This window comes from Piliocolobus tephrosceles, chromosome 9 (assembly GCF_002776525.5).
Source record: "Piliocolobus tephrosceles isolate RC106 chromosome 9, ASM277652v3, whole genome shotgun sequence".
NCBI lineage: Eukaryota > Metazoa > Chordata > Mammalia > Primates > Cercopithecidae > Piliocolobus > Piliocolobus tephrosceles.
The window spans coordinates 20,632,694-20,655,232 of NC_045442.1; the positions used below are offsets into that span (position 1 = coordinate 20,632,694).

General features: G+C 44.4%; 1 protein-coding gene across 17 annotated transcripts in view; it reads right to left on the bottom strand.

Moving 5' to 3' along the window:
- The window catches only part of TCF7L2 (transcription factor 7 like 2), a 221,069-nt gene that overhangs the window by 187,800 nt on the left and 10,730 nt on the right, over nt 1-22,539 (bottom strand). For 8 of the 17 annotated variants that reach the window (XM_026446665.2, XM_026446663.2, XM_026446673.2 and 5 more), the window contains exon 4: nt 18,622-18,690. The exons of the other annotated variants lie outside the window; for them this stretch is intronic. In XM_026446665.2, the coding sequence (XP_026302450.1) occupies nt 18,622-18,690 (69 nt within the window). The remainder of the gene's footprint in view (nt 1-18,621; nt 18,691-22,539) is intronic. 17 annotated transcript variants of the gene reach the window in all.

Below are 22,539 nucleotides of genomic sequence, written 5' to 3' on the forward strand. Positions count from 1 at the left end.
GCCCAGGCTGGCATGCAGTGGCACGATCTCGGCTCACTGCAAGCTCCGCCTCCCGGATTCACGCCATTCTCCCGCCTCAGCCTCCCGAGTAGCTGGGACTACAGGCGCCCGCCACCACGCCCGGCTAGTTTTTTGTATTTTTAGTAGAGACGGGGTTTCACCATGTTAGCCAGGATGGTCTTGATCTCCTGACCTCGTGATCCACCTGCCTCGGCCTCCCAAAGTGCTGGGATTACAGGCTTGAGCCACCGCGCCCGGCCTGGGCTACTCTTATTCAGGAGAAACAACTCAAGTCCAGATTCTGCTGTGAGGTACTGAGGAAGGGGGGGAAAGAGATATGCACCACGATATATCACCACTGATAAGCTTGGCAAGAGTTTTAATAACAACTGTGCTGCTGGGTGTGGCGGTTCTCGCCTATAATCCCAGCACTTTGGGAGACCGAGGCAGGTGGATCACGAGGTCAGGAGTTCAACATCAGCCTGGCCAACATGGTGAAACTCCATCTGTACTAAAAATACAAAAATTAGCTGGGTGCGGTAGTGCGGTAGTGGCCACCTGTAATCCCAGCTACTCGGGAGGCTGAGGCAGATGAATTGTTTGAACCCGGGAGGTGGAGTTTGCAGTGAGCAGAGATTGCGCCACTGCACTCCAGCCTGGGCGACAGAGTGAGACTCCGTCTAAAAAGTAATAATAATAATAATAATAATAATAACGTGTTAGGGTAATCAGCTGTCCCAGTTTGCCCGGAAACACCCCACCGGAAATAGTCATAAACCCAACAAGCCTTTCTTATGTGTCAAGCACTGGACTAGGCCCCTGTGACAGAGCCTCACATGAATCCCCGTGATAGGCCAATCTTCTAAGTAAACCTGCTTTTCACAGATGAGAAAATAGAGCCACATAGCAATTAAGTAATCTGCCCAATTAAAAAGTTTCAGCCGGCCGGGCGCGGTGGCTCACGCCTGTAATCCCAGCACTTTGGGAGGCCAAGACGGGCGGATCACGAGGTCAGGAGATCGAGACCATCCTGGCTAACACGGTGAAACCCCGTCTCTACTAAAAATACAAAAAACTAGCCGGGCGAGGTGGCGGGCGCCTGTAGTCCCAGCTACTCCGGAGGCTGAGGCAGGAGAATGGCGTAAACCTGGGGGGCGGAGCTTGCAGTGAGCTGAGATCCAGCCACTGCACTCCAGCCTGGCCGACAGAGCGAGACTCCATCTCAAAAAAAAAAAAAAGTTTCAGCCTTCGTTATTTAAAAAAAAAAAAAAAGTGGTGGAAATTAAATACTGGGATAAAGAAAAGTTCATACTTCATGGAGAAATTCTGACCTGGAAACTAGTTAATGAGGAAAAATATTCTCTCCCAAAGGAGATGACAGAAAAGCGGGGAACCAGGAGAAATACATAGAACAGGAAGATCAATCACAAGTGGATCTAGATGTTTCCAAAATAGTCCACAGAGGTATTACATAAGAAGCAAAGACAGAGGGAGAAGAATCCCCAGGTGGGGAGCCTGTGAGTTAGCAGGACGGGAGCAATGACTCTGCAGTCACTGCAGTGTCAATATTCCCGGGGTCTGGCATGCTAGCGCTGCCCTGCCTGAGACTTCCACCAGCCAGGAGTCCTGGTCACTTTGGTTCCCACGCAGCCAATCGCACGAGCTGTGATGGCAAAGGGAAACCACAAACTATGACCGAAACAGAAGTCAGATCGAAAGATAAAAATCCACTCTCAGGGCGAAAGAAACGATAAGAGAACCACTGAGGCCGAAATCAAAACCATATCTGCTTTGCATGTGGCATGTGGTTTTCTGTGTGTACTTTTTACAAGTTACATCATTGGTTCCCGTCACATTTAAGTCATCGTTGGGCTCCTTTCACTGCTATGCAAACTTGGTGGCTGGAGATGATCTTGGCCAAAAATTCCAAAGAGGGTGGTGGTAAGAAACACCACACTCTCAATTTATGCCTATTAAATAAACAGTTAAGGATGGCGGAGGTACCAACTCAATCAGCAAAAACTACCTTGATGCTTTTCCTAAACGATCCTAAAATGACAACATCATGTCAGGAGTATTAGGATTTATTTTCTGATAGAGATAAACTGGCAAATTTAACCAAGCTGAAAAGTCACCCAATCAAAACAGTTTCTCCCCCCTTTTTTTTTTACTTTTTTTTTTTTTTTTTTTTTGAGGAGGGGTCTCTTCCAAGGAAAGGGGCCCATCACATTATTGATGCCCTTTACTTGCTCAAATTCAAGCCCTGAATGCCAATTCTTCAGACAGAAACAGCTTCACAAATCGTATCTTCTGTGAGGAGACATTTCTCATCTGCTTTCACCATCATGAAAATGTAGCAACAGTGACAAGTGACAAGAAAACACAAACCAGAGCAGGCTGCCTAAAACATACTGGTGGTTTGGTAAGCATGTCCTTAGCTTAGGGGCACTTTCAAATCTTCCTTTAAGTTCTCTTTCAAGAAAAAAGTGTCTTTATACATCGCTTCAATCATTTTTTTTTTTTTTAATTAACAGGAAACTCTTGGCTTCTTCAGCAATTATTAAGAAACAAATGCTGCTGGATTCCAGAATAAAAACTAGTGACTTAAGACCAGGAGGAGGGAAGCAGGGGAGGTTTGTTTTTGATTTTTAAGGATAAGAATCTAGTTCCGAACGTTGTGACTCCCGGAACACTCCTGAATACAGTCTGATATATTTCATAAATCAATCAACCCTTATCTAGATAACTCACTATTTCATTTCTGTATCAAATTAAATAGTCCTAGGTCATTTGCTATATATTTATATATTAGAAGCTAATCCAAAGGACAAAAATTCCTCTCTGCACATTACTACAAGATTTCAGCTTTGCTATTACATCAGAAAGCAGTAAGCTCAGCAGGACAAAAACCACAGAAGGCCCTGAAAAGACTTGCCCCCAACATACATGGGCCATTCTAACCCGCAAAGCGGAGGCTTTCTTTTCCTTAAGGGTCTGTTCTCCAGAAATTCCCTTATTCACTGCCTGTCCAGTTCACACTGTCTATACCCCACCTTCAGGAGTATAAATCTGACAAATGCTTTTGAGCCAAACCAGACAGAGTCCCCCATAAAACTCATGGAACACAAGAGATGCTTCTTTCAGCACAAATACCTTCAGATTTGGAAGCACATCCTGATATGTTTCTTCCAAGTTCATTTAATTAACAGTACTTACTTGTTCTTAAATGATTTGGAAGACTCCCATTGGGCAGGTCAAACCAAGGGCCAAATGTGCTGGGGCTTTTTGGTGGAGATGCTCATTTAAATTTTCTCAAAGTACTTTACGTACATTCTACTGGTAACTAGATTAGAAAATTCAGATTCTCAGAATTCACAGTGTTGAAACATAACTGCGAGGTCTTCGTTTATTATCATTCTTTTTTTTTTTTTTTCTGAGACAGGGTCTTGCTCTGTCGGCTAGGCTAGAGTGCAGTGGCGCCATCTCCCTTTACTGCAACCTCCGCCTCCCAGTTCAAGCAATTCTCCTGCCTCAGCCTCCCCAGTAGTTGGAATTACAGGCGCATGCCACTACACCCACCTAATTTTTTGTATTTTTAGTAGAAATGGGATTTCACCATGTTGGCCAGGCTGGTCTCGAACTCCTGACCTCAAGTGATCCACCCGCCTCGGCTTCCCAAAGTGCTGGAATTACAGTCGTGAGCCACCGCACCCGGCCTATTGTCATTCTTGTACTGGTTCTTCAACTAAGCTGATACTTGGAGAATGCCAGAAAGTGGTAAAAAAAAACTCCTAACAAATTTGACTCTGGGACAAAATATGTGCCCAGAATGGGCACTCAATGTGCACCATGACCTCATACAATGAACTGTCCCCAGTTACAGAAAAAAAATCCTAGGGCTTTAACCTCCACTTACACCCAGCACTCCCAATCATTAGATATATGGGTACTGAGGTCAGAGTGCACAACCATGAATGTCTTGGCAGTCTATTGCCAAGCTCCTTATGCACTCCGGTCTTTTAAGTTCTCCTTTCAACAGGGGAAGTCTCCAAAGCCAGTCCATTCCACAAAAGAAGAAAACCCCCCAAACCAAAAGAGAAAAACAAACAAACAATACTAACATACCAGGGGGCTTTAGCACCTCCTCCCCACATAAAAGAGAGCTGGAGTCTCCTAAGAACATCCTTGGCAAAACCAACAATGCAGGAGTAGGGATAAAAACTGGAATCATATATTGTTATATAAAAATCACAAAATTTGGCTGGGCACAGTGGCTCATGCCTGTAATCCCAGCACTTTGGGAGGCTGAGACGGGCAGATCACGAGGTCAAGAGATCGAGACCATCCTGGCTAACACGGTGAAACCCTGTCTCTACTAAAAAACACAAAAAACTAGCCAGGCGAGGTGGCGGGCGCCTGTAGTCCCAGCTACTCGGGAGGCTGAGGCAGGAGAATGGCGTGAACCCGGGAGGCAGAGCTTGCAGTGTGCCGAGATCACACCACTGTACTCCAGCCTGGGCGACAGGGCGAGACCCTGTCTGGGAAAAAAAAATTCACAAAATTCCTGGGAATGCAAGCCAGAAAAGACTACTATGAGAAATTAGGATATGAGGTCCTTATATATCCTAATGAGTTTGAGGTACAGAAAACACCAATATCTAGCTCTGAAAACTGCCTCTCAAATTCAATGCTTTCATTCACCTAATCAGTACATATTAAGCACCTACTATGCGCAAAGCTGGGTCACCACTTAGTAGCTATTAAAAAATAGAGAGGGAGATTTTTAAACAGACAAGACCTTCTAGACTCCATTTCAAATATGCATAATACATATATTTCAAAATAATAATCCTTCTTAACTGCTTTCCAATAGAGAATCAAATGCCCCAAGATATCAATTTAAATGTAACTGTCCTTTTTCTTTCTTTCAAATCATCATTAAGCTTTCTGGCAAGAGCTTTTTCTAGGCCTCCTGTTACAAGGCTTAGCAGACCCCATAAGGGTTTCAGGGTCTAGAAATAGAGAAAGGGAACCTCGAATTTCCTTTATGTTTTGAGCTGTCAATAGCATTTAGGAAAAACAACTCTTCTCCTTTCTGCTTCAAATGTTTTCCTTATTGGTTCATTTACACAGCGCTGCTCCCCAACAGCAGGCAGTACATCGTTTGGTCATTTCTGCCTTTCCCCGCCATTAGTGCAGGCTGCTGAGACAACACCCCAGCTGCCTCCCCCGAGTGGCCTGCGGCATCAGCACATCCCTTTCCCCCAAGTGGTCCCCCCTTTGACTAATGTTCACCAACACTCATACATCATTCCCAAATTGGTCCAAATGAATTAAACACAGCTCTGCTTAACATTATGAGATTTAAATGGATTTTCTCTCTACAGGTCTGCCCCATAATTGGGTTTATCCATCTTGTTGAAGTACAGTTTACACTTGCTAACATCACGCCAATTCAAGCTACATTTTCTGCTCCAGTGGCAGGAGCAAGGCAGATTTGTCATCGGATCATAACAGGTAATTCAAACAACAATTAGTTTGATGACGGTCCGTATGTCAATGTCTGCTCCCAGCAGCCTGGCTCACACCCTATGCTCTCTGTTCCTCAAGATGAATTGTCTTCACAATTCTTCAATTTCAATCATCAACAATGCTTACTGAATCAACTTAAAAACTATTGACACAAGACTTCTTCCCCACAGGGCAGCCTAGTGAAAACAATCTTCCAGTCCCCCTAGAATGGGCTACTATCACGCACATCCATTTTCAAGCCTTGGAAAATTTCTGATTTGCAACCAGAGTTATTTATTCTGGTGCTTCATCTCAACCTCAAAAATCAGGGAGGCACAAGGTTTGGGAATAGAAAAGAATGAATCTGTCGTGCGGGCTCATCCATCCACAAGTAGGAAAACACCTTGTTTAAAATTTGTTTTGAAGTCCCCTGAGGAATGAATGACAATTGTCAAACTGTATGAAAATATTATGATCTGACAAGTAATGCTGCCTGACATAAAAAAAAAGTAATATTGCTTTTAAAAACCAACTAACCTCTAAGCATTCTGAAAATCATAAGATGATTATAGAAACAGAAACCAGTCCAACCATGGTTACCACTGTTTAGGTGATGCCATAATCACTAAGACAGCAGGGCAAATTCACACACTGATGGAGAGCCGAAATCAAAATCTAAGATACGTGGAAAAGAACACCAAGCTGACGAAGGGGTTGAACATTCATCTCAAATCACTTGGCTGAGCACAAAAACAAATTATTTTTAGTCTTTCATATTATAAAAGGGGCTGTTATTTAAACATTTTAAAAGCACACTTTGCTACCTCTAATATACACCTACCCCAATCTCATTTAAATACTGTTTCCTTTCTGCCCACAATTAGATATTCAAACACATTCACACCCCTAGTTGTACACCTACGATGTCCCAGGAATTAGTGCATGGTGCTACAGGGAACCAAATATGAGTAAAACACAATCTCTGAGTAAGACACGATCTCAGCCCTTCAGAAGTGCTTACATTCTAGTCAAATGTAACAAGAACCCAGCAAAAAATTTTCAGTGACACAGGAGAAATGCAAACAGCAACCACCAGGAATAAGAGTCATAAATCTTTGTTACCCAGCAAAGATAGTCCAAGTTATCAAATTCATCATGTGTGATATTCTTGACAGGAAATAAAAAATACACAATGCATGTCGGGATAAAGCATATTCTAAATGTGCAAACAAGTACTTCATGATCCTCAAGGGTAAAAATAGCAGCTTACATTTATCAGGCACACTTCCTTGTATCATCGTACTGTCCAGATCATTATATATCTTATCGTTTGATCTCCCAACTCTAGAAACAGGTACTGCCATTATCCCCATTTTACAGATTTAGGAAACTGAAGCTTAGCAGAGCAGAGACTCAAACCCAGATAGATACCTGACTCCAGAAGCAGAAACTATTCACCTCCACTTGCACCTGTTTCTTTAAAATGCAAAGGTAATGTAGTTTAATATCAATGGTAGGGTGCATGCTTTAAACTATTATACTGAGTCAGAGGTTCTCAACCAGGGGAAGATTTTGATCCCCAAGGGACATGTGGCAATGTCTAGAGATATTTTCAGTTCTCACATTTTTGTTGGGGGTCAGTGGCATCGAGAGGGAAGAGGCCAATGAATGGTGCTAAATAAACACCCTACAGGCCGGGCGTGGCGGCTCACACCTGTAATCCCAGCACTTTGGGAGGCCGAGACTGGCAGATCACTTGAGGTCAGGAGTTCGAGAACAGCCTGGCCAAATGGTGAAATCCCATCTCTACTGAAAATACAAAAATTAGCCAGGCATGGTGGCGCATGCCTATAATCCCAGCTACTGGGGAGGCTGAGGTATGAGAATCCCTTGAACCCAGGAGACGGAGGTTGCAGTGATCCAAGATCGCGACACTGCACTCCAGCCTAGGCAATAGAGTGAGACTCTGTCTCAAATAAAAATAAAAATAAAAATACATAAAATTTAAAAGTAAACACCCTACAATGCACAAGATGGTCCCCTGCAACAAAGAATTCTCCAGCCCAAAATGTCAACAGTGCTGAGGCTGAGAAGTCCTGCATTAAGTCATCCCATCTCATCCAGCCCCTACTACTAACCAAAGACACAGACAGGCCAGTTTCCAGACCAAGCCTCAACCTGGGTGAAATGTGGTATAACCGAGTATTTTCCTAGCTGCACCCCTTAAAAAACTAGGATTTTGTGAAGATGCTTCAAAGACTCCACATATGTTTGATGCAAATATTTCTTTTTATAACATATAAATATAGACATAATATAGTACATGTACCCACTTTTAAACTTTATTTTTACATTTCAATGTACTATTCATTAACTATTAAACACACTGCCATCCATCCAGTAGTTTTGGTGGAACCCCCAGGAATAAGTAATGCCATTATGCCATTTCTGTTTAATTGAAGCATACGCTAAAATTTCAAGGCAAACCAGTAAAAAAACGAAAAAGAAAGAAAAAAAAGGAAGCAACCACTTAATCTGTTTGATCAGGATTTGATACCATGCAACCAAATCAAACTCAAGAAACAAATTAACTACTAAGCCTGATAAGCCTGTTAATGTCAGTCACAACCCATTTAGAAATGTCTGTGCTCAGTTAAACAATCCCATGATTTTTAGGGACTTTATAAAATAAATATTATAAAGCAGAATTTACAAAATGAAGTTATGCTAAGAAAATACCAGCAGACGGCCAGGTGCGGTGGCTCATGCCTGTAATCCCAGTACTTTGGGAGGCCAAGGTGGATGGATTACAAGGTCAGGAGTTCAAGACCAGCCTGGTCAAGATGGTGAAACCCCATCTCTACTAAAAATACAAAAAAATTAGCCAGGCATGGTGGCGGGCACCTGTAATCCCAGCCACTCAGGAGGCTGAGGCAGATGATTGCTTGAACCCGGGAGGCGGAGGCTGCAGTGAGCCGAGATCGTACCACTGCACTCCAGCCTGGGCAAGAGAGTGGGACTCATCTCAAAAAAAGAAAAGAAAATACCAGCAGCTGACTGCCATAGTAAGTCAGACCTAAAGGCCCACCTGCCGTGGCCCATAAGAGGCACACGTATGGCTGACAGGACAGTTGTTTTTTTTTTCTTTCTGGTAGTTCCAGTTAAAAACTACCAGACATTCTCTCGGTATCCTCACCAGCCCTCTTCCGAACTAAGTGCGCTAATATGGTGGAGAATGAACAGATACAAATACCTCAACTCGTACAAATACAATGATGTAATTAAAACAGATATAAGTTTTAAAATGATGTACGTAAAAACGGTAAAACTAGACTGCTTTATTTTATCTGGCCAATGTAATCCAATTGCTATTGGCTTACACAAGATGATAACCTCTCCTGGAAAGACAGAAAGAAATCCGTGTTGAAAGAAAGCTGCACTGGACTCCTGGATTCTTGTCTTGTCCTGTGTCCACCAAGTGGGGAGACCTGGGACCAACCCATTCGCCTCCACGCACCTGTTTCCTTGCCTATTAAAATGGACTGTATCAGCCTGGGCAACAAGGCGAGACCCCGTCTCTACAAAAAAATTAAAAATTGGTAGGGTGCAGTGGCCCCCGCCTGTAATCCCAGTACTTTGGGAGGCCAAGGCAGGCAGATTATTTGAGGTGAGGGTTCAAGACCAGCCTGGCCAACATGGTGAAACCCTGTCACAACCAAAAATACAAAAAGTAGCCGGGGCGTGGTGGCAAGAACCTGTAATCTCAGATACTTGGGACGCTGAGGCAGCAAACAGCTTGAACCCAGGAGGCAGAGGTTGCAGTGAGCCGAGATGGCACAACTGTACTCCAGCCTGGGCAACAGAGTGAGACTCCATCTCAAAAATAAATAAATTAATTAATTAATTAAAATTAAAATTAAAAAAACAAAACAATAAAAAAGGCCTACAACAGTAGTTCTCTAGTGTGACTATGTGCCTCAGAATCGTCCGGTGTGGGGAAGTGGTGGCAGATTCCAGGATCCCCTAGACCAGCGTGCCTCAACCCAGCCTGCTCACTAAAAGCTGGGAAGCCGGACGGGCGTGGTGGCTCACGCCTGTAATCCCAGCACTTTGGGAGGCCGAGGCGGGAGGATCACAAGGTCAGGAGATCGAGACCATCCTGGCTAACATGGTGAAACCCCGTCTCTACTAAAAAAAAAACCAAAAAACTATCCGGGTGAGGTGGCGGGCGCCTGTAGTCCCAGCTACGCGGGAGGCTGAGGCAGGAGAATGGCGTAAACCCGGGAGGCGGAGCTTGCAGTGAGCTGAGATCCGGCCACTGCATTCCAGCCTGGACGACAGAGCGAGACTCCGTCTCAAAATAAATAAATAAATAAATAAATAAATAAAAGCTGGGAAGCTTTTGCAACCCAGGGATGCACAGGCCCCAACCCCCAGAGACGCTGACTCGGTTGATCTGGGGCAGGGCCTAGGCTGAATATTGTTTGAAATGCTTCCTGAGTGAGTGTAACCTAACAGTCCAAGCTAGGAACCCTTGCCCTAGTCTGGTGGTTCTCCAAGAGCTATCCCCAGAGAAGGAACACAGCATTAATTAAAAGCTTGCAGATGTCAGGACCCGTTCCAAGCTTACAGAACCTGAAACCCTGGGGGTGGATTCCCAGTCTGCTCTCCGGGTGCCCTCCAGGTGATACTCGAGCTTGTGAAACACTGACCCAGTCCCTAAATGAGAATCTCTAAGGAATAGAACCCAGGATTCTGTACTTCTTAGCAGGTCCCACGTGATTCCTATGTGTGTTGCCCAGAAGGCTGGTTGGTAGCCACTGCTATATGGGAACCCCTAGACCCTTGTGAGCATTATTTTGAGCAGGCAATAGTTACCATAAGCCTACGTAGGACAGTCTTTCTCTCGTCACACTGTCTGGGTTTGAATCCTAACTGGCCTTGGGCAAAATATCTCAGGTATCTGTTTCCTCATTTACAAAATGACGATAATGGTGATAATACCAGTAACTACACCTTTCGAATTTCTCTCTGTGTTGTTATGAAGAATCAATAAAGAATTCACATATGCTGGGCACAGTGGATCACTCCTGTAATCCTAGCACTTTGGGAGGCCAAGGCAGGCGGATAGCTTGAGCTCAGGAGTTAGCGACCAGCCTGGGCAACGTGGCGAAGCCCCATCTCCACTAAAAATACAAAACTTAGCCAGGTGTGGTGATGCATACCTGTAGTCCCAGCTACTCAAGAGGCTGAGGTGGGAGAATCACCTTAGCCCGGTGAGGTCAAGGCTGCAGTGAGCTACGATCACGCCACTATACTCCAGCCTGGGTGACAGAGTGAGACCCTGTCTCAAAATAATAATAATAATTCACAAAAGCACTTAACACTGGACCCCTCAAGAGAATTCAATAAGCACAAGCAGCTATTATTACTATTGTTATTGCCTCTGACCCCAAAGTCTAAGCACATTATTGTCCAAGCTACTCTTCCACAAACAAATGCTTTTTCTCAAGCTTTGCAAAAGTATCTGGCTGTCTTCACACAAGAATGGGAAAACAAAGGCCTCAAAAACTCACAGGAACATAAGGACAGTCCAATTTTTCATTCAAAATAAGAAAATGCTATCCCAATATAGTACTTAACCAGCCTTCATTTTTTATTTGGCAAGTGAAAATGACTGGGACGGCCAATAAATGATCAATTTATTGGTTTCAGAAGACTTTAAGGCAGCAATTCTCAAACTTCAGTAGGTTGAAAATCACAACCCTGATTTAAAATGACGGCCAGTGGGAGGCTGAGGCAGGAGAATCACTTGAACTCAGGAGGCGGAGGTTGCAGTGAGCTGAGATCGTGCCACTGCACTCCAGCCTGGGCAACAGAGCGAGACTCTGTCTCAAAAAAAGAGAAAAAAAGATTACGGCCAGGCCCAGTGGCTCATACCTGTAATCCCAGCACTTTGGGAGGCCAAGGTGGATGAATCACCTGAGGTCAGTTGAGACCAGCCTGGCCAACATGGTGAGACCTCGTCTCTACTAAAAATACAAAAATTAGCTGGGTGTGGTGGCACGCACCTGTAGTCCCAGCTACTCAGGAGGCTGAGGCAGGAAAATTGCTTGAACCCGGGAGGTGGAGATTGCAGTGAGCCAAGATCACGCCACTGCATTCCAGACTGGGTGACAGAGCAAGACTCCATCTCAAAAAAAAAAAAAAAAAGTAACTCCTGTCCAGACGTGGTGGCTCACACCTATAATCCCAGCACTTTGGGAGGCCAAGGCAGGAGGATCACCTGTGGTCAGGAGTTCAAGATCAACCTGGCCAACATGGTGAAATCCCCATCTCTACTAAAAATACAAAAATTAGCCAGGTGTGGTGGTGCACGCCTGTAATCCCAGCTACTCAAAAGGCTGAGGCACGAGAATCACTTGAAACCCGGGAGGCAGAGGTTGCAGTGGACCAAGATGGTGCCACTGCACTCCAGCCTAGACAACAGAGCGCAAGGCTCTGTCTCAAAAAAATAAAGGAAAAAGGAAATCTAACTCGTGGACTGCACTGGAAACCTAACTCAGTCTGGAAACGGGGTGTGTGTAAGTCAGTATTTAAAATACCACTAGAATTTAAGGTTGGTGAGAGCAAGGGATTTTTGTCTGTTTTGCTCACTGATGAATTCTCCAGTGGCCTGGCACACATTAGAGGCAAATATTTTTCAAGAATGAACATTCTTCTGAGGTATGGACTTAAATTAGCTAACTAGGCTAAAATTCATCACCATAGCAAGTCAATGAACCCCCTGAGCAAGTTACCTGGCAGCATCCACAGGTTCTATCAAACTATTGTAGTGAAATGATCTCTCTCTCTCTCTAATTCTTCATTCCTTTGTGGAAAACGGACATGAAATGTCACAGCCTGAGTCTGCTACAGCTCTAAAGGAAATGTGAGGAAGTGACTACACCAAGGGCTGAACCTGTTTCCAGGAGTTCTTCACTTAGCCTGGATCAGCTGCTCAGCCAAGACAGCAAATCCTCATGAAAACCGGAAGGCCAGGGAACCTGTGATGGGTAAGAGGACAGGCCCAGAACACAAGAGACCCCCATCAAAAACCTGAAGTGAGAGAAAAGTCAAGCGCCCTGCAAACACGCCACCTCATTCACTAATGCTGGGCCAGTCCGGTGGTACCAATTTCCGGCCATGCTCATCACAGCATGAGGGGTCTGCTCAGACACAGATATAGACTCTGTGTCAACGCACCCCAGGAATCTTAACAATGTTAAGACACTCTAAGACTGAACATCCAGTTCACATCCAGGAATAAGTGGCCAACATGGGGTAAGAACACTCTCCAGTTAGTATTCTTTTCTCCTTAGCTCCACAAAGAACCTAGGCCCTGGAGGAGGGTCCTGGTAGCCTTAGTGAATCATGGTGGAGGAGTTCTAAGACCAAGCAGAAGGTTATGCTTTGGTAAAGCTCAGATGGGAACTTGCAAGCATAAGAACAAGAGGGAAAGTAACCCCCACTGCACAGTCTCCACTCCTCAGCTGTGTAAACAAATAAAATGGTCCATTTCTTCTGGATCCTCTCCGAGTTGTCTTTGTGTGGACGCACACAGGTGTGCACACACGCGCACACACACGCACACAAACCACTTCACATCTAAAAAGAATAACAACCAAGAAAGGTCTACACAGTTTGTTTTTGCTGCATGTGGAGGTTTTTCCTAAATCACATCTGACTTGGTGTTAAAACCTCAACCTTTGGCCAAAACGCTCTTAAAACAAAGGCTTAATTGGCTCAGAAGTAGCCCTTCCGAAAACCAAGGGAAACATCTTCTGTGGTCTTGACCTTCATCACAACAGTGTTCATGGGGTTGGAATAATGCTGAGAATAGGAGTGTTGGTGGAAGAGTTTTCTTCATGAAGGCAATAGAGATGCCTAACCATTATCTACAATCACCTGCAGGGCATTCCTGGGAGGCAGCTCTGTTTATACACATCTGCAATGTGGGTCCACCTCTGGAATTCAGCCTGCTAGTCCTCCTCCCAGGTTAATGGAGACAGTGGGAGGAGTTCCTAGGAGCTAGGGCCAAAGGCCAAATCACTGCATGAAGGGGCCTGCACCGGAGCTTGGGCAATTGGCCTCTGATCACTCCCAGATAAATTTACTGCTCACCCCACACGTATCACTCACATACCTAACTACTACTACTCCTGTTGCAATGACAATACTCACATCCAGTACTCAAGTCTCTCTCAGAAGGTCAGTGCAAGGCTAAACACACATTACCCCGTGCCCCTCCAAGTCTACTCTTGGTATATGAACAGAAATGGAAATATATGTTTCCCCAAAAGATGTGTGTGAAAATGTTACAGAACTTTATTCATAACAGCAAAAAAAAAAAACTGGAAGCAATGCAAATATCCAACAACAGAGGAAGGGTGCATGCACTGAAGCACATTCATCGGTGGAATAATACTTGGCCATGAAAAAGAGCAAACCATCGCTACCCAAGAGAACACGGATGAAACTCACAGACATACGCTGAGTGTGGCCAGACATGAATCAGTATATTCTGTAAGATTCCATTCACATGAAGCCAAAAAACAGGCAAAACTAATCCACAGTGATAAATGAAACTAACAGACTTTTTTCAGTGGGGGCAGGGGAGAGAGGAAGAAGCCAAGTAACTGGAAAAAGGGGGAAACAAGGGAGACTTCTGGGGAGCTCTTTATCAGAAGTTAGCCTCTGAGGCCAAATCCAGCCACTGCCTGTTTTTTCTAAATAAAGCTTTATTGAGACACAACAAGGAATATATATATATATTCCTTTGGGTTTATCATTGACTGCTTTCAACCCACAATAGAAGCGCTGAGTACAGCTGACCCCTGAACACCCAGGCCAGGGACACCGAACCCCCGCACAGTTGAAAAGTCGAGTATAGGTCAGGCTCAGTGGCTCACGCCTGTAATCCCAACACTTTGGGAGGCCAAGGCAGGTGCATCACGAGGTCAGGAGATTGAGACCATCCTGGCTAACACGGTGAAACCCCATCTCTACTAAAAATACAAAAAATGAGTCGGCCTGGTGGCAGGCACCAGTAGTCCCAGCTACTAGCGAGGCTGAGACAGGAGAATTGCTTGAGCCTGGGAGGCGGAGGTTGCGGTGAGCCGAGATCGCGCCACTGCACTCCAGCCTAGGCGACAGAGAGAGACTCCGTTTTGAAAAAAAATGAAAAAGAAAACCTGAGTATACCTTTTGACTCCTCAAAAACTTAACTAATAGCCTACTGTTGACTGGAAGCCTGACCGATAACATAAACAGTCAATTAATATATAATTTATGTATATATTATATGCTGTATTCTTACAATAAAGTAAGCTAAAGAAAATGTTATTAAGAAAATCATATGGAAAACATATTTACTATTCATTAAGTGGGAGTGGATTATAATAAAGGTCTTCATCCTTGCCGTCTTTGGGATGGGCTGGCTGAGGAGGAAGAGGAGGAAGAGAAGGGATTGGTCTTGCTGTCTCAGAGGCAGAAGAAAATCCATATCTAAGTGGACCCATGTGGTTCAAACTCATGCTGTGTCGTTCAAGGGTCAAAAGTACTTGCAACAGAGACTGAGCGGCTCAAAAAGCCCAAAATATTTACTATCTGGCCCTTGACAATAAATGTGTCCCAACCTCATTCTATATATTGATCTGAGTGATGGTTTCACGGGCGTTCACATATGGAAAACTTCATCCACCTCTCTACTAAAGTTCTGTGTACTGTGTTACATGTAAATTACACTTCAATAAAACATTTTAAAAGTCAATAGAATTTTAAAACAATGTCTTCTCTAAAAGATCTTTTAATTTTCAGCTGGGCGCAGGGGCTCACACCTGCAATCTCAACACGTTGGGAGGCCGAGGTGGGTGGATCACCTGAGGTCGGGAGTTCGAGACCAGCCTGACCAACATAGAGAAACCCTGTCTCCACTAAAAATACAAAAATAGCCGGGCGTGGTGGCGCATGCCTGTAATCCCAGCTACTCGGGAGGCTGAGGCAGGAGAATCACTTGAACCCAGGAGGCGGAGGTTGCAGTGAGCCAAGGTCACGCCATCGTACGCCAGCCTGGGCAACAGAGAGCGAAACTCTGTCTCAAAAAAAAAAAAAAATCTTTTAATTTTCATTCTAGTTTTATTTGTGTTATCCACTTTGGGAGAATGTGGCCATCTGAGTTGCTCTTGTCTTTTCAAAACCAAGAAGAGCTAGCAGGCTGTCAAAAGTAGGAAAGATCTAAACATAGCAACTGCTATTGTGTCCAAACCTTTTATAAGAATGTGACGTTTCTATAGAATCACTCAAGGCCATTCATATAAACGGTGAGCTTGGCTGAGTCCTGAGATTACAGGAGCGATGGGAAGGGAAAACAGTATGAGTCTCCTGTGATGCACAGGGTCATAGTACTCTGGGTTATTTTAGGATGTAGCTTAGGAGAGCGACAAGCTCAGCTCCTATTGAAATCTAGTGTTTATTAAGGTTAAACAGTTTTAAGTTTCCAGGGACAATAACTCTGCCCTGACAATCATGTTGCATTTAGCCCTAAGTTGGAGAATGCAGCGAAGGGAACATGTCTGCTCTATGCTGTACCAGGGCAAAAAGATTATGAGCATCCCAATGTACTTTGGGAACAATTTCATTTTGTCTAAGCTTTCCCCTTCTTTTCCCTTTGCTTCTTTGGTTTTGTTTTTTGCCATTTATCCTTTGATGATCAAACTAAAATTACAGCTAGATGCCATTTAGCTTGGCCTTGTGCGGGTCTAGCAGAGACTGAGGGAGAATGAACGCTGCAAAAGCATGATTCTGGGTCTAATAAAATGTCTCTCTGTTTGCCCACATGGGCATCAAGCCTTAGCAAATAGAAGCAGAGGAGAACAATACTACCTGTTCATGGAGGAATAGTAATGGTTTCAGTCCTCCAAAACAATGAGCTCTGTAATTTACTCCATCTTCCTCCTGAGAAAGAGCTTCACATGGCCTGCACCGTGCCAGGTGGTTTGGAGAAAGACGAACTGCTCAGCCTAACAAGGGGCACTTCAGCAACGGGTGTAAAGATACAACAGCTGGTCTGGTCCGGGCTAGTCTCCCAGTGACATGGCCCCAGCCAGCTTTTCCACACCAAGATAAGGATCACTATCCTATTCAACTTCAACAATTCCCACACCCCAGGCAACAAGATTTTCCAGCACTCCCCGAGATGTAGGAGGCCTCCGGACATGGTATATCCACCCGTTCACCAAGAGTTGTACATCCACCCAGGCACCAAGAGTTAGGGTTTGGGCTTGTTTTCTAACCAAGTCCTGCATCTAAAGCACTTTCTGGGAGCAAGACTTACTATGCTGTCCATCAAAAGGAAGAAGGAGGGACCAATCGGCAGCATGCCAAAAAGAACAATTGCAGCCTCAAGTTAAAGACACGTCAGTCTTAGAAACAGTTAGGGGTTCAGAAGGGTAAAATCAAGAGTCACACTTTCCCCCAAAAGACGCACACAAGAAGGTCGGCAGCACAACGGCAGAAATAATCAAAAAAAGAAAAAAATAATAATTATATATATATATATATATATATTAGACAGAGCCTCACTCTTGTCACCCAGGCTGGAGTGCAATGGCATGATCTCGGCTCACTGCAACCTCCACCTCCCGGGTTCAAGTGATTCTCCTGCCTCAGCCTCCTAATTAGCTGGGATTACAGGGGCCCACCACCACACCGAGTAACTTTTATATTTTTAGTAGAGATGGGGTTTTGCAATGTTGGCCAGGCTGGTCTCACACTCCTGACCTCAAGTGATCCGCCCACCTCAGCCTCCCAACGAGCTGGGATTACAGGTATGAGCTACCTCACCCAGCCTCAAATATTTTTAAAGTAAGTTGCTGTGGCCTGAAAATGAGTACAGAAACACTAGGAATGCACCAAATAAAAATGCCTGCTGACTCATGCTTTTCACTGGCGGAATAATTCCGTTTACCTGGGGCAAACAGCTATCTGGAAGTCTTATCGAGGAAGATGCAGATCTGAGATGACAGAGCTACAAAGATGCATTGTGGCTGCGGCTACCTAAGACCACACACACACACACACACATACATACACACACATACACACACACAGACAAGTTATCTGCAAGGGCTCTTCACCAGAAAAGAAGTCATGGAATAATGCACATGATCTAACAAATCAACATCAACTCACGAGAAAAGAAGGCTCTCCAGCTAGACTTTAATGCTACAGCAAAAGGTTTCAAGAGAATCCTTTCGAAGGGTTAAGGCAGACACTCAAGAAGTTTTGGTACCATTAGTTACACCACGAGGTACATCCATCCCAGCAAGGCCAGGCAGACAGACGAAAATCGTGTTAGTCTCCTCTCCCTCCTCTACTGCATTCTGCTGGCATCAGTTCAGCTCCGAGTCTATATTAGTCCATGATTTGTTTAGCCTTTGGATTTAAGAGAATGGAAGTACTACGTGAGCAGGAAACAGGACACTCATCAGAAGCTGGGATCTGTCGCCTTTCCCTTCCAGCACATTTAGTGTCGTACATCGACAGGTCCAAGAGAAACCAACATTTCAGGATGATCAGGTCCAAAGAGATATTCTTAGCGCCACTTAACAAGATTTTGATCCACCAGAAACAACCCTCGGGCTGTCGCATGGCCTCCTCTCCCACCTCTCCCCTTAAGCCTTCCCATTCACATTGTGCCACCCTTACTCCCAATTCAAGATCCCTCCCTAAGCAAAGAAAAACAGTCAAGCTGGGGTCTGTGTGCCCATTATACCCGATCAAGAAACTCTTTACAATAAGCACAGGCTTCTCTTTCTTTCCATATCTCTACATCATTTCAGCAGCATTTCTCCTGCTTCTCTCTCCTTTGCTCCCCTTCTCCCCCAGTGATTCAACCACCACCACCACCACCACCACCACCACCACCACCACCACCACCATCACCATCACCATCATCACCACCACCATCACCATCATCATCATCTCAGTTGGGGTAAGGGGCAGAGAATAAAACACACAAGAGACCTACATATAGACAATTCAAGCTTCAGAATCTCTTGCGTTTCCTACCTGAACTGCAATCTGGTGTTCAATCGTTTTGTACGCAGAGTAATGTGTGCTGCCGGACTGAAAATGGAGCTGTAGAAAGAAACCAAATCAAAGCGTTCTGCTTATGTCACAAACTACAAGAAAACATCTTAAGCAGTTTATGAATAGCAGACAAACCTTCCTAGATTGAACTGCAGCCTTGGCATTCAATCAAGACCTGTGTACTTTTATTTGTTGCTATGGATAAGATGATCATAACAGTCTAAGGTAAAGTTTTTTTTTTTTTTTTTTTTTTTAAAGCACCTATTCAATAAGCATACAGGGAAGGTGGGGGCCAGGAGTGAGAATTAATGACATGAAAACGAAAGATGGATGCCCACTAAGACATAAAGGAAGCCAGTGTGCTGAGCGGGATGCTGAAGAAAAATGAACTGTGTGCTGCAAAAAGTCACCAGAATTGCAATATGTAGGCGAGAGGAAGGATTAGCAGAGAAAAGATTATGAAAAGCCACAAGACTGCAACAAGTACAAGCACCCTGCCCCTATATTTCTAATAACTGGGCCCCAGCTCTCCAATGCAATTCTATTTCTGGGAAAACAAATGTGTCAGACAGAATTCAGGGGCCACCTGATGCCTTACACATTCTTTCATGATGACTAAGCTGTCCATCCCAGGCCATCTCTGTCGCCTGCACTCTAGTAATCCACACTTCCCCAAAGAGAGGGCCAAACACTGCCAGAAAGCCACCAATTTTCTAACGGAGGACCACCTATTAGGTGGCAACTGAGTGAATGTAAGTCACTGATTGGCTCAGATCCTTCCCAAGGTCTAAGTCTGTCCTCAGCCTTTCCCTCTGAAGTCCTAGAGACCACCCATCAAAGAAGCAGGTATCCCGAAATAGAAAGAAACAGCAAGATTGTTCACCCAATTCTCACCTTCCCAAATAATACTTGTTAATCTTGGGATCCCATCAATTGGGAAAACAAACACCTCTACTGATTTATTTTATAAACAATACAATAATCACTAAAGGATCTCAACAATTATCTGAAAATGCATTTTAATTTGCCATATAAGAACTAATCATGAGGAATCAGATGACCCCGGAAAATTGATGTCCAGTCCCCTCCTTGCAACAGGCAAATCAACTGCATTTCCAAACATGGATCTGTAGTATTATATCAAACTACTGTTACTGCTCCTGTGCTATTATTACTACCAGAACACATCTGTGTTACTAGCACAAAGTGTAATTTAGGCTGTGAGTGTCAGATCCAGATAATTTGTATCTTGCTCCCTGGAAGGAAAACAATTCAGTCCACACAGTTTTAAAGAATAAATAAAGGGGAAAAAAATCACATAAGAACTTTTGAACTAACTCAAAATAAACACAAGGGTAGTAATCCAATAAAAAAAAATAGTCTAAATCCATGTTGTTCATGGGCTAAGTCTATAAATACCCATTCTAGGATGCAGTGGGCTCTGAGATCATTTTATCTGTTCCAAATAAACAAACAGAAAACATTACATACATATTTATAGATAGATATAATGTAAGTCTGCTTGCCCCAAACAGAGTATTGATCAAAATTAAAAGGAGGTACAATGAAGTGGGTGGGAAAAAAACCCTACACCTGTCAAAGAAGAGTAATAAACCACAGTGTTCTAAAACAACAGAAGATCTGACCACCCCACACACAGCCCCCGCACACACTCAGAAGCAGCAACTGAAGTGAACCGCTGGCAGGGCGCAGTGGCTCACGCCTCTAATCCCAGCACTTTCGGAGGCTGAAGTGGGCAGATCACCTGAGGTCAGAGGTTTGAGACCACCCTGGCCAACATGGTGAAACCCCATCTCGACTACAAATACAAAAATTAGCCAGGTGTGGTGGTGGGCGCCTATGGTCCCAGCTACTCAGGAGGCTGAGGCAGGAGAATTGCTTGGACCCAGGAGGCAGAGGTTGCAGTGAGCCAAGACCTCATCACTGGACTCTAGCCTGGGCGGTAAGAGTGAGACTCCATCTCAAAAATAAAAATAAATAAGTAAAGTGACCCGCTGAAAAACAAAGATGACTTTGCACCCTTTGTCCTCATCTACTTTTTGTAAAAACTGCCAGTCAGTAAACGGAGATTGCACTAATTACTGTGACAATTCTGCATCATGTTAAAACAACTTCTGTGCCTGGGACAGGTTTCTCTGCGAGCTTGGAATTCTTGGCCAGAAAGTAGCTCTTGTCTGAGAGGAGGGTTCTCCTTCAAGCAGAGTAGGCAACACTAACAACTTGTCCCTCTCTTTTCAGTTGGTTTTATTCTCTTCTTTTCCAATCGCCTGATTCAGATCTTAATGGAAACTTGTCCAAGCTTTCCTTCCCACAATCCCTGCAGAGCCCCTAGGCAATCTGTACACAGGGCAACCACAGGAATCTTCTATTGTCAATTAAAATGGAATGGACACCTGATAACTAAGGACATGCTGTAGAAAAAAAATTCATAAAGTCACAATCTTACGAATAAATTAATCAAACTGTGGTTAATCCAAATTCAATTTTCACTTGTCCAGTTCCGTTCTTAATCCTTGCCTTCATCATCACCTAAATAACACCAACAATCCTAGAGAGAATGCTATAATTGAAACAGTAAAAATGCAGCTGCAAGTTCCTTAAGACACTAGCAGAGAAATCAACATATAGGACAAAGTTAATTTTACCTTTCTCTCTCTCTCTCTCACACACACACACACGTGCGCACGCGCGCAGACACTCACACTCCACTCTAACGTCCCCCACCCCCTCAGCCACATAACTTCCCTCAGGTGCCCAGCGACACAGAAAACCTCACCCAGCTCACAAACACACCCAGCACAAGCAGCTTATTCTGTGTCTAAGTCAGATCTTTCCTCCAGCCATCAACCATTGTGCTGGAGAGATTTCCAAGCTACACTTCCTCCAGCTACCGCAACAAGGACTTAAAATTTTCTTGTTTCTCCTTTGGGTTTCCACCCTCTCTCTCTCTTTTCCCAATACACTTTTCTTTCGAAAATGCATACTTTCACTGCTTTTTCCTTCCCTGTAAAAAACAAAGATGTCTTGTTCATTATAATCTAATTTTGTTAAGGCACAGATAAAAAGTACAAACACCCAGCAAATCCCTGGCATTCTAAACTGGAACAATCATTTCTCTCTCCAGAAGTTAGAAGGAAGAATAAAACATGGTAGGTCATTTGTGCTTTGGAATATGAGGTGAGATTGCGAGGTCCAGGACGAGATGACTGAGGCATATCTAAGTTTAAAAACCAGGTTCTGGCCGGGCACAATGGCTCACGCCTGTAATCCCAACACTTTGGAAGGCTGAGGGGGGTGGGGGGGGTGGATCACCTGAGGTCGGGAGTTCGAGACTAGCCTGGCCAACATGGTGAAACCCCGTCTCTACTAAAAAATACAAAAATTAGCCGGGCATGGTGACACATGCCTGTAATTCCGGCTACTCAGTATGCTGAGGCAGGAGAATTACTTGAACCCAGGAGGCGAAGGTTGCAGTGAGCAGAGATCGCACCATTGCACTCCAGCCTAGGCAACAAGAGCAAAACTCCGTCTCAAAAAACAAATAATAAAATAAAATAAAAACCAAGTTCCCAGGCTGGAAGCGGTGGCTCGCACCTGTAATCCCAGCACTTTGGGAGGCCAAGGCAGGTGGATCACCTGAGGCCAGGAGTTAGAGACCAGCCTGGCCAAGATGGCAAAACCCCGTCTCTACTAAAAATACAAAAATAAAACTAGCCCGGCATGGTGGTGCGTGCCTATAATCCCAGCTACTCGGGAGGCTGAGGCAGGAGAATTGTTTAAGCCGGGGAGGCAGGGGCTACAGTGGGCCAAGATCACACCACTGCACTCCAGCCTGGATAACAAGAGCAAAACTCCATCTCAAAAAAAAAAAAAAAA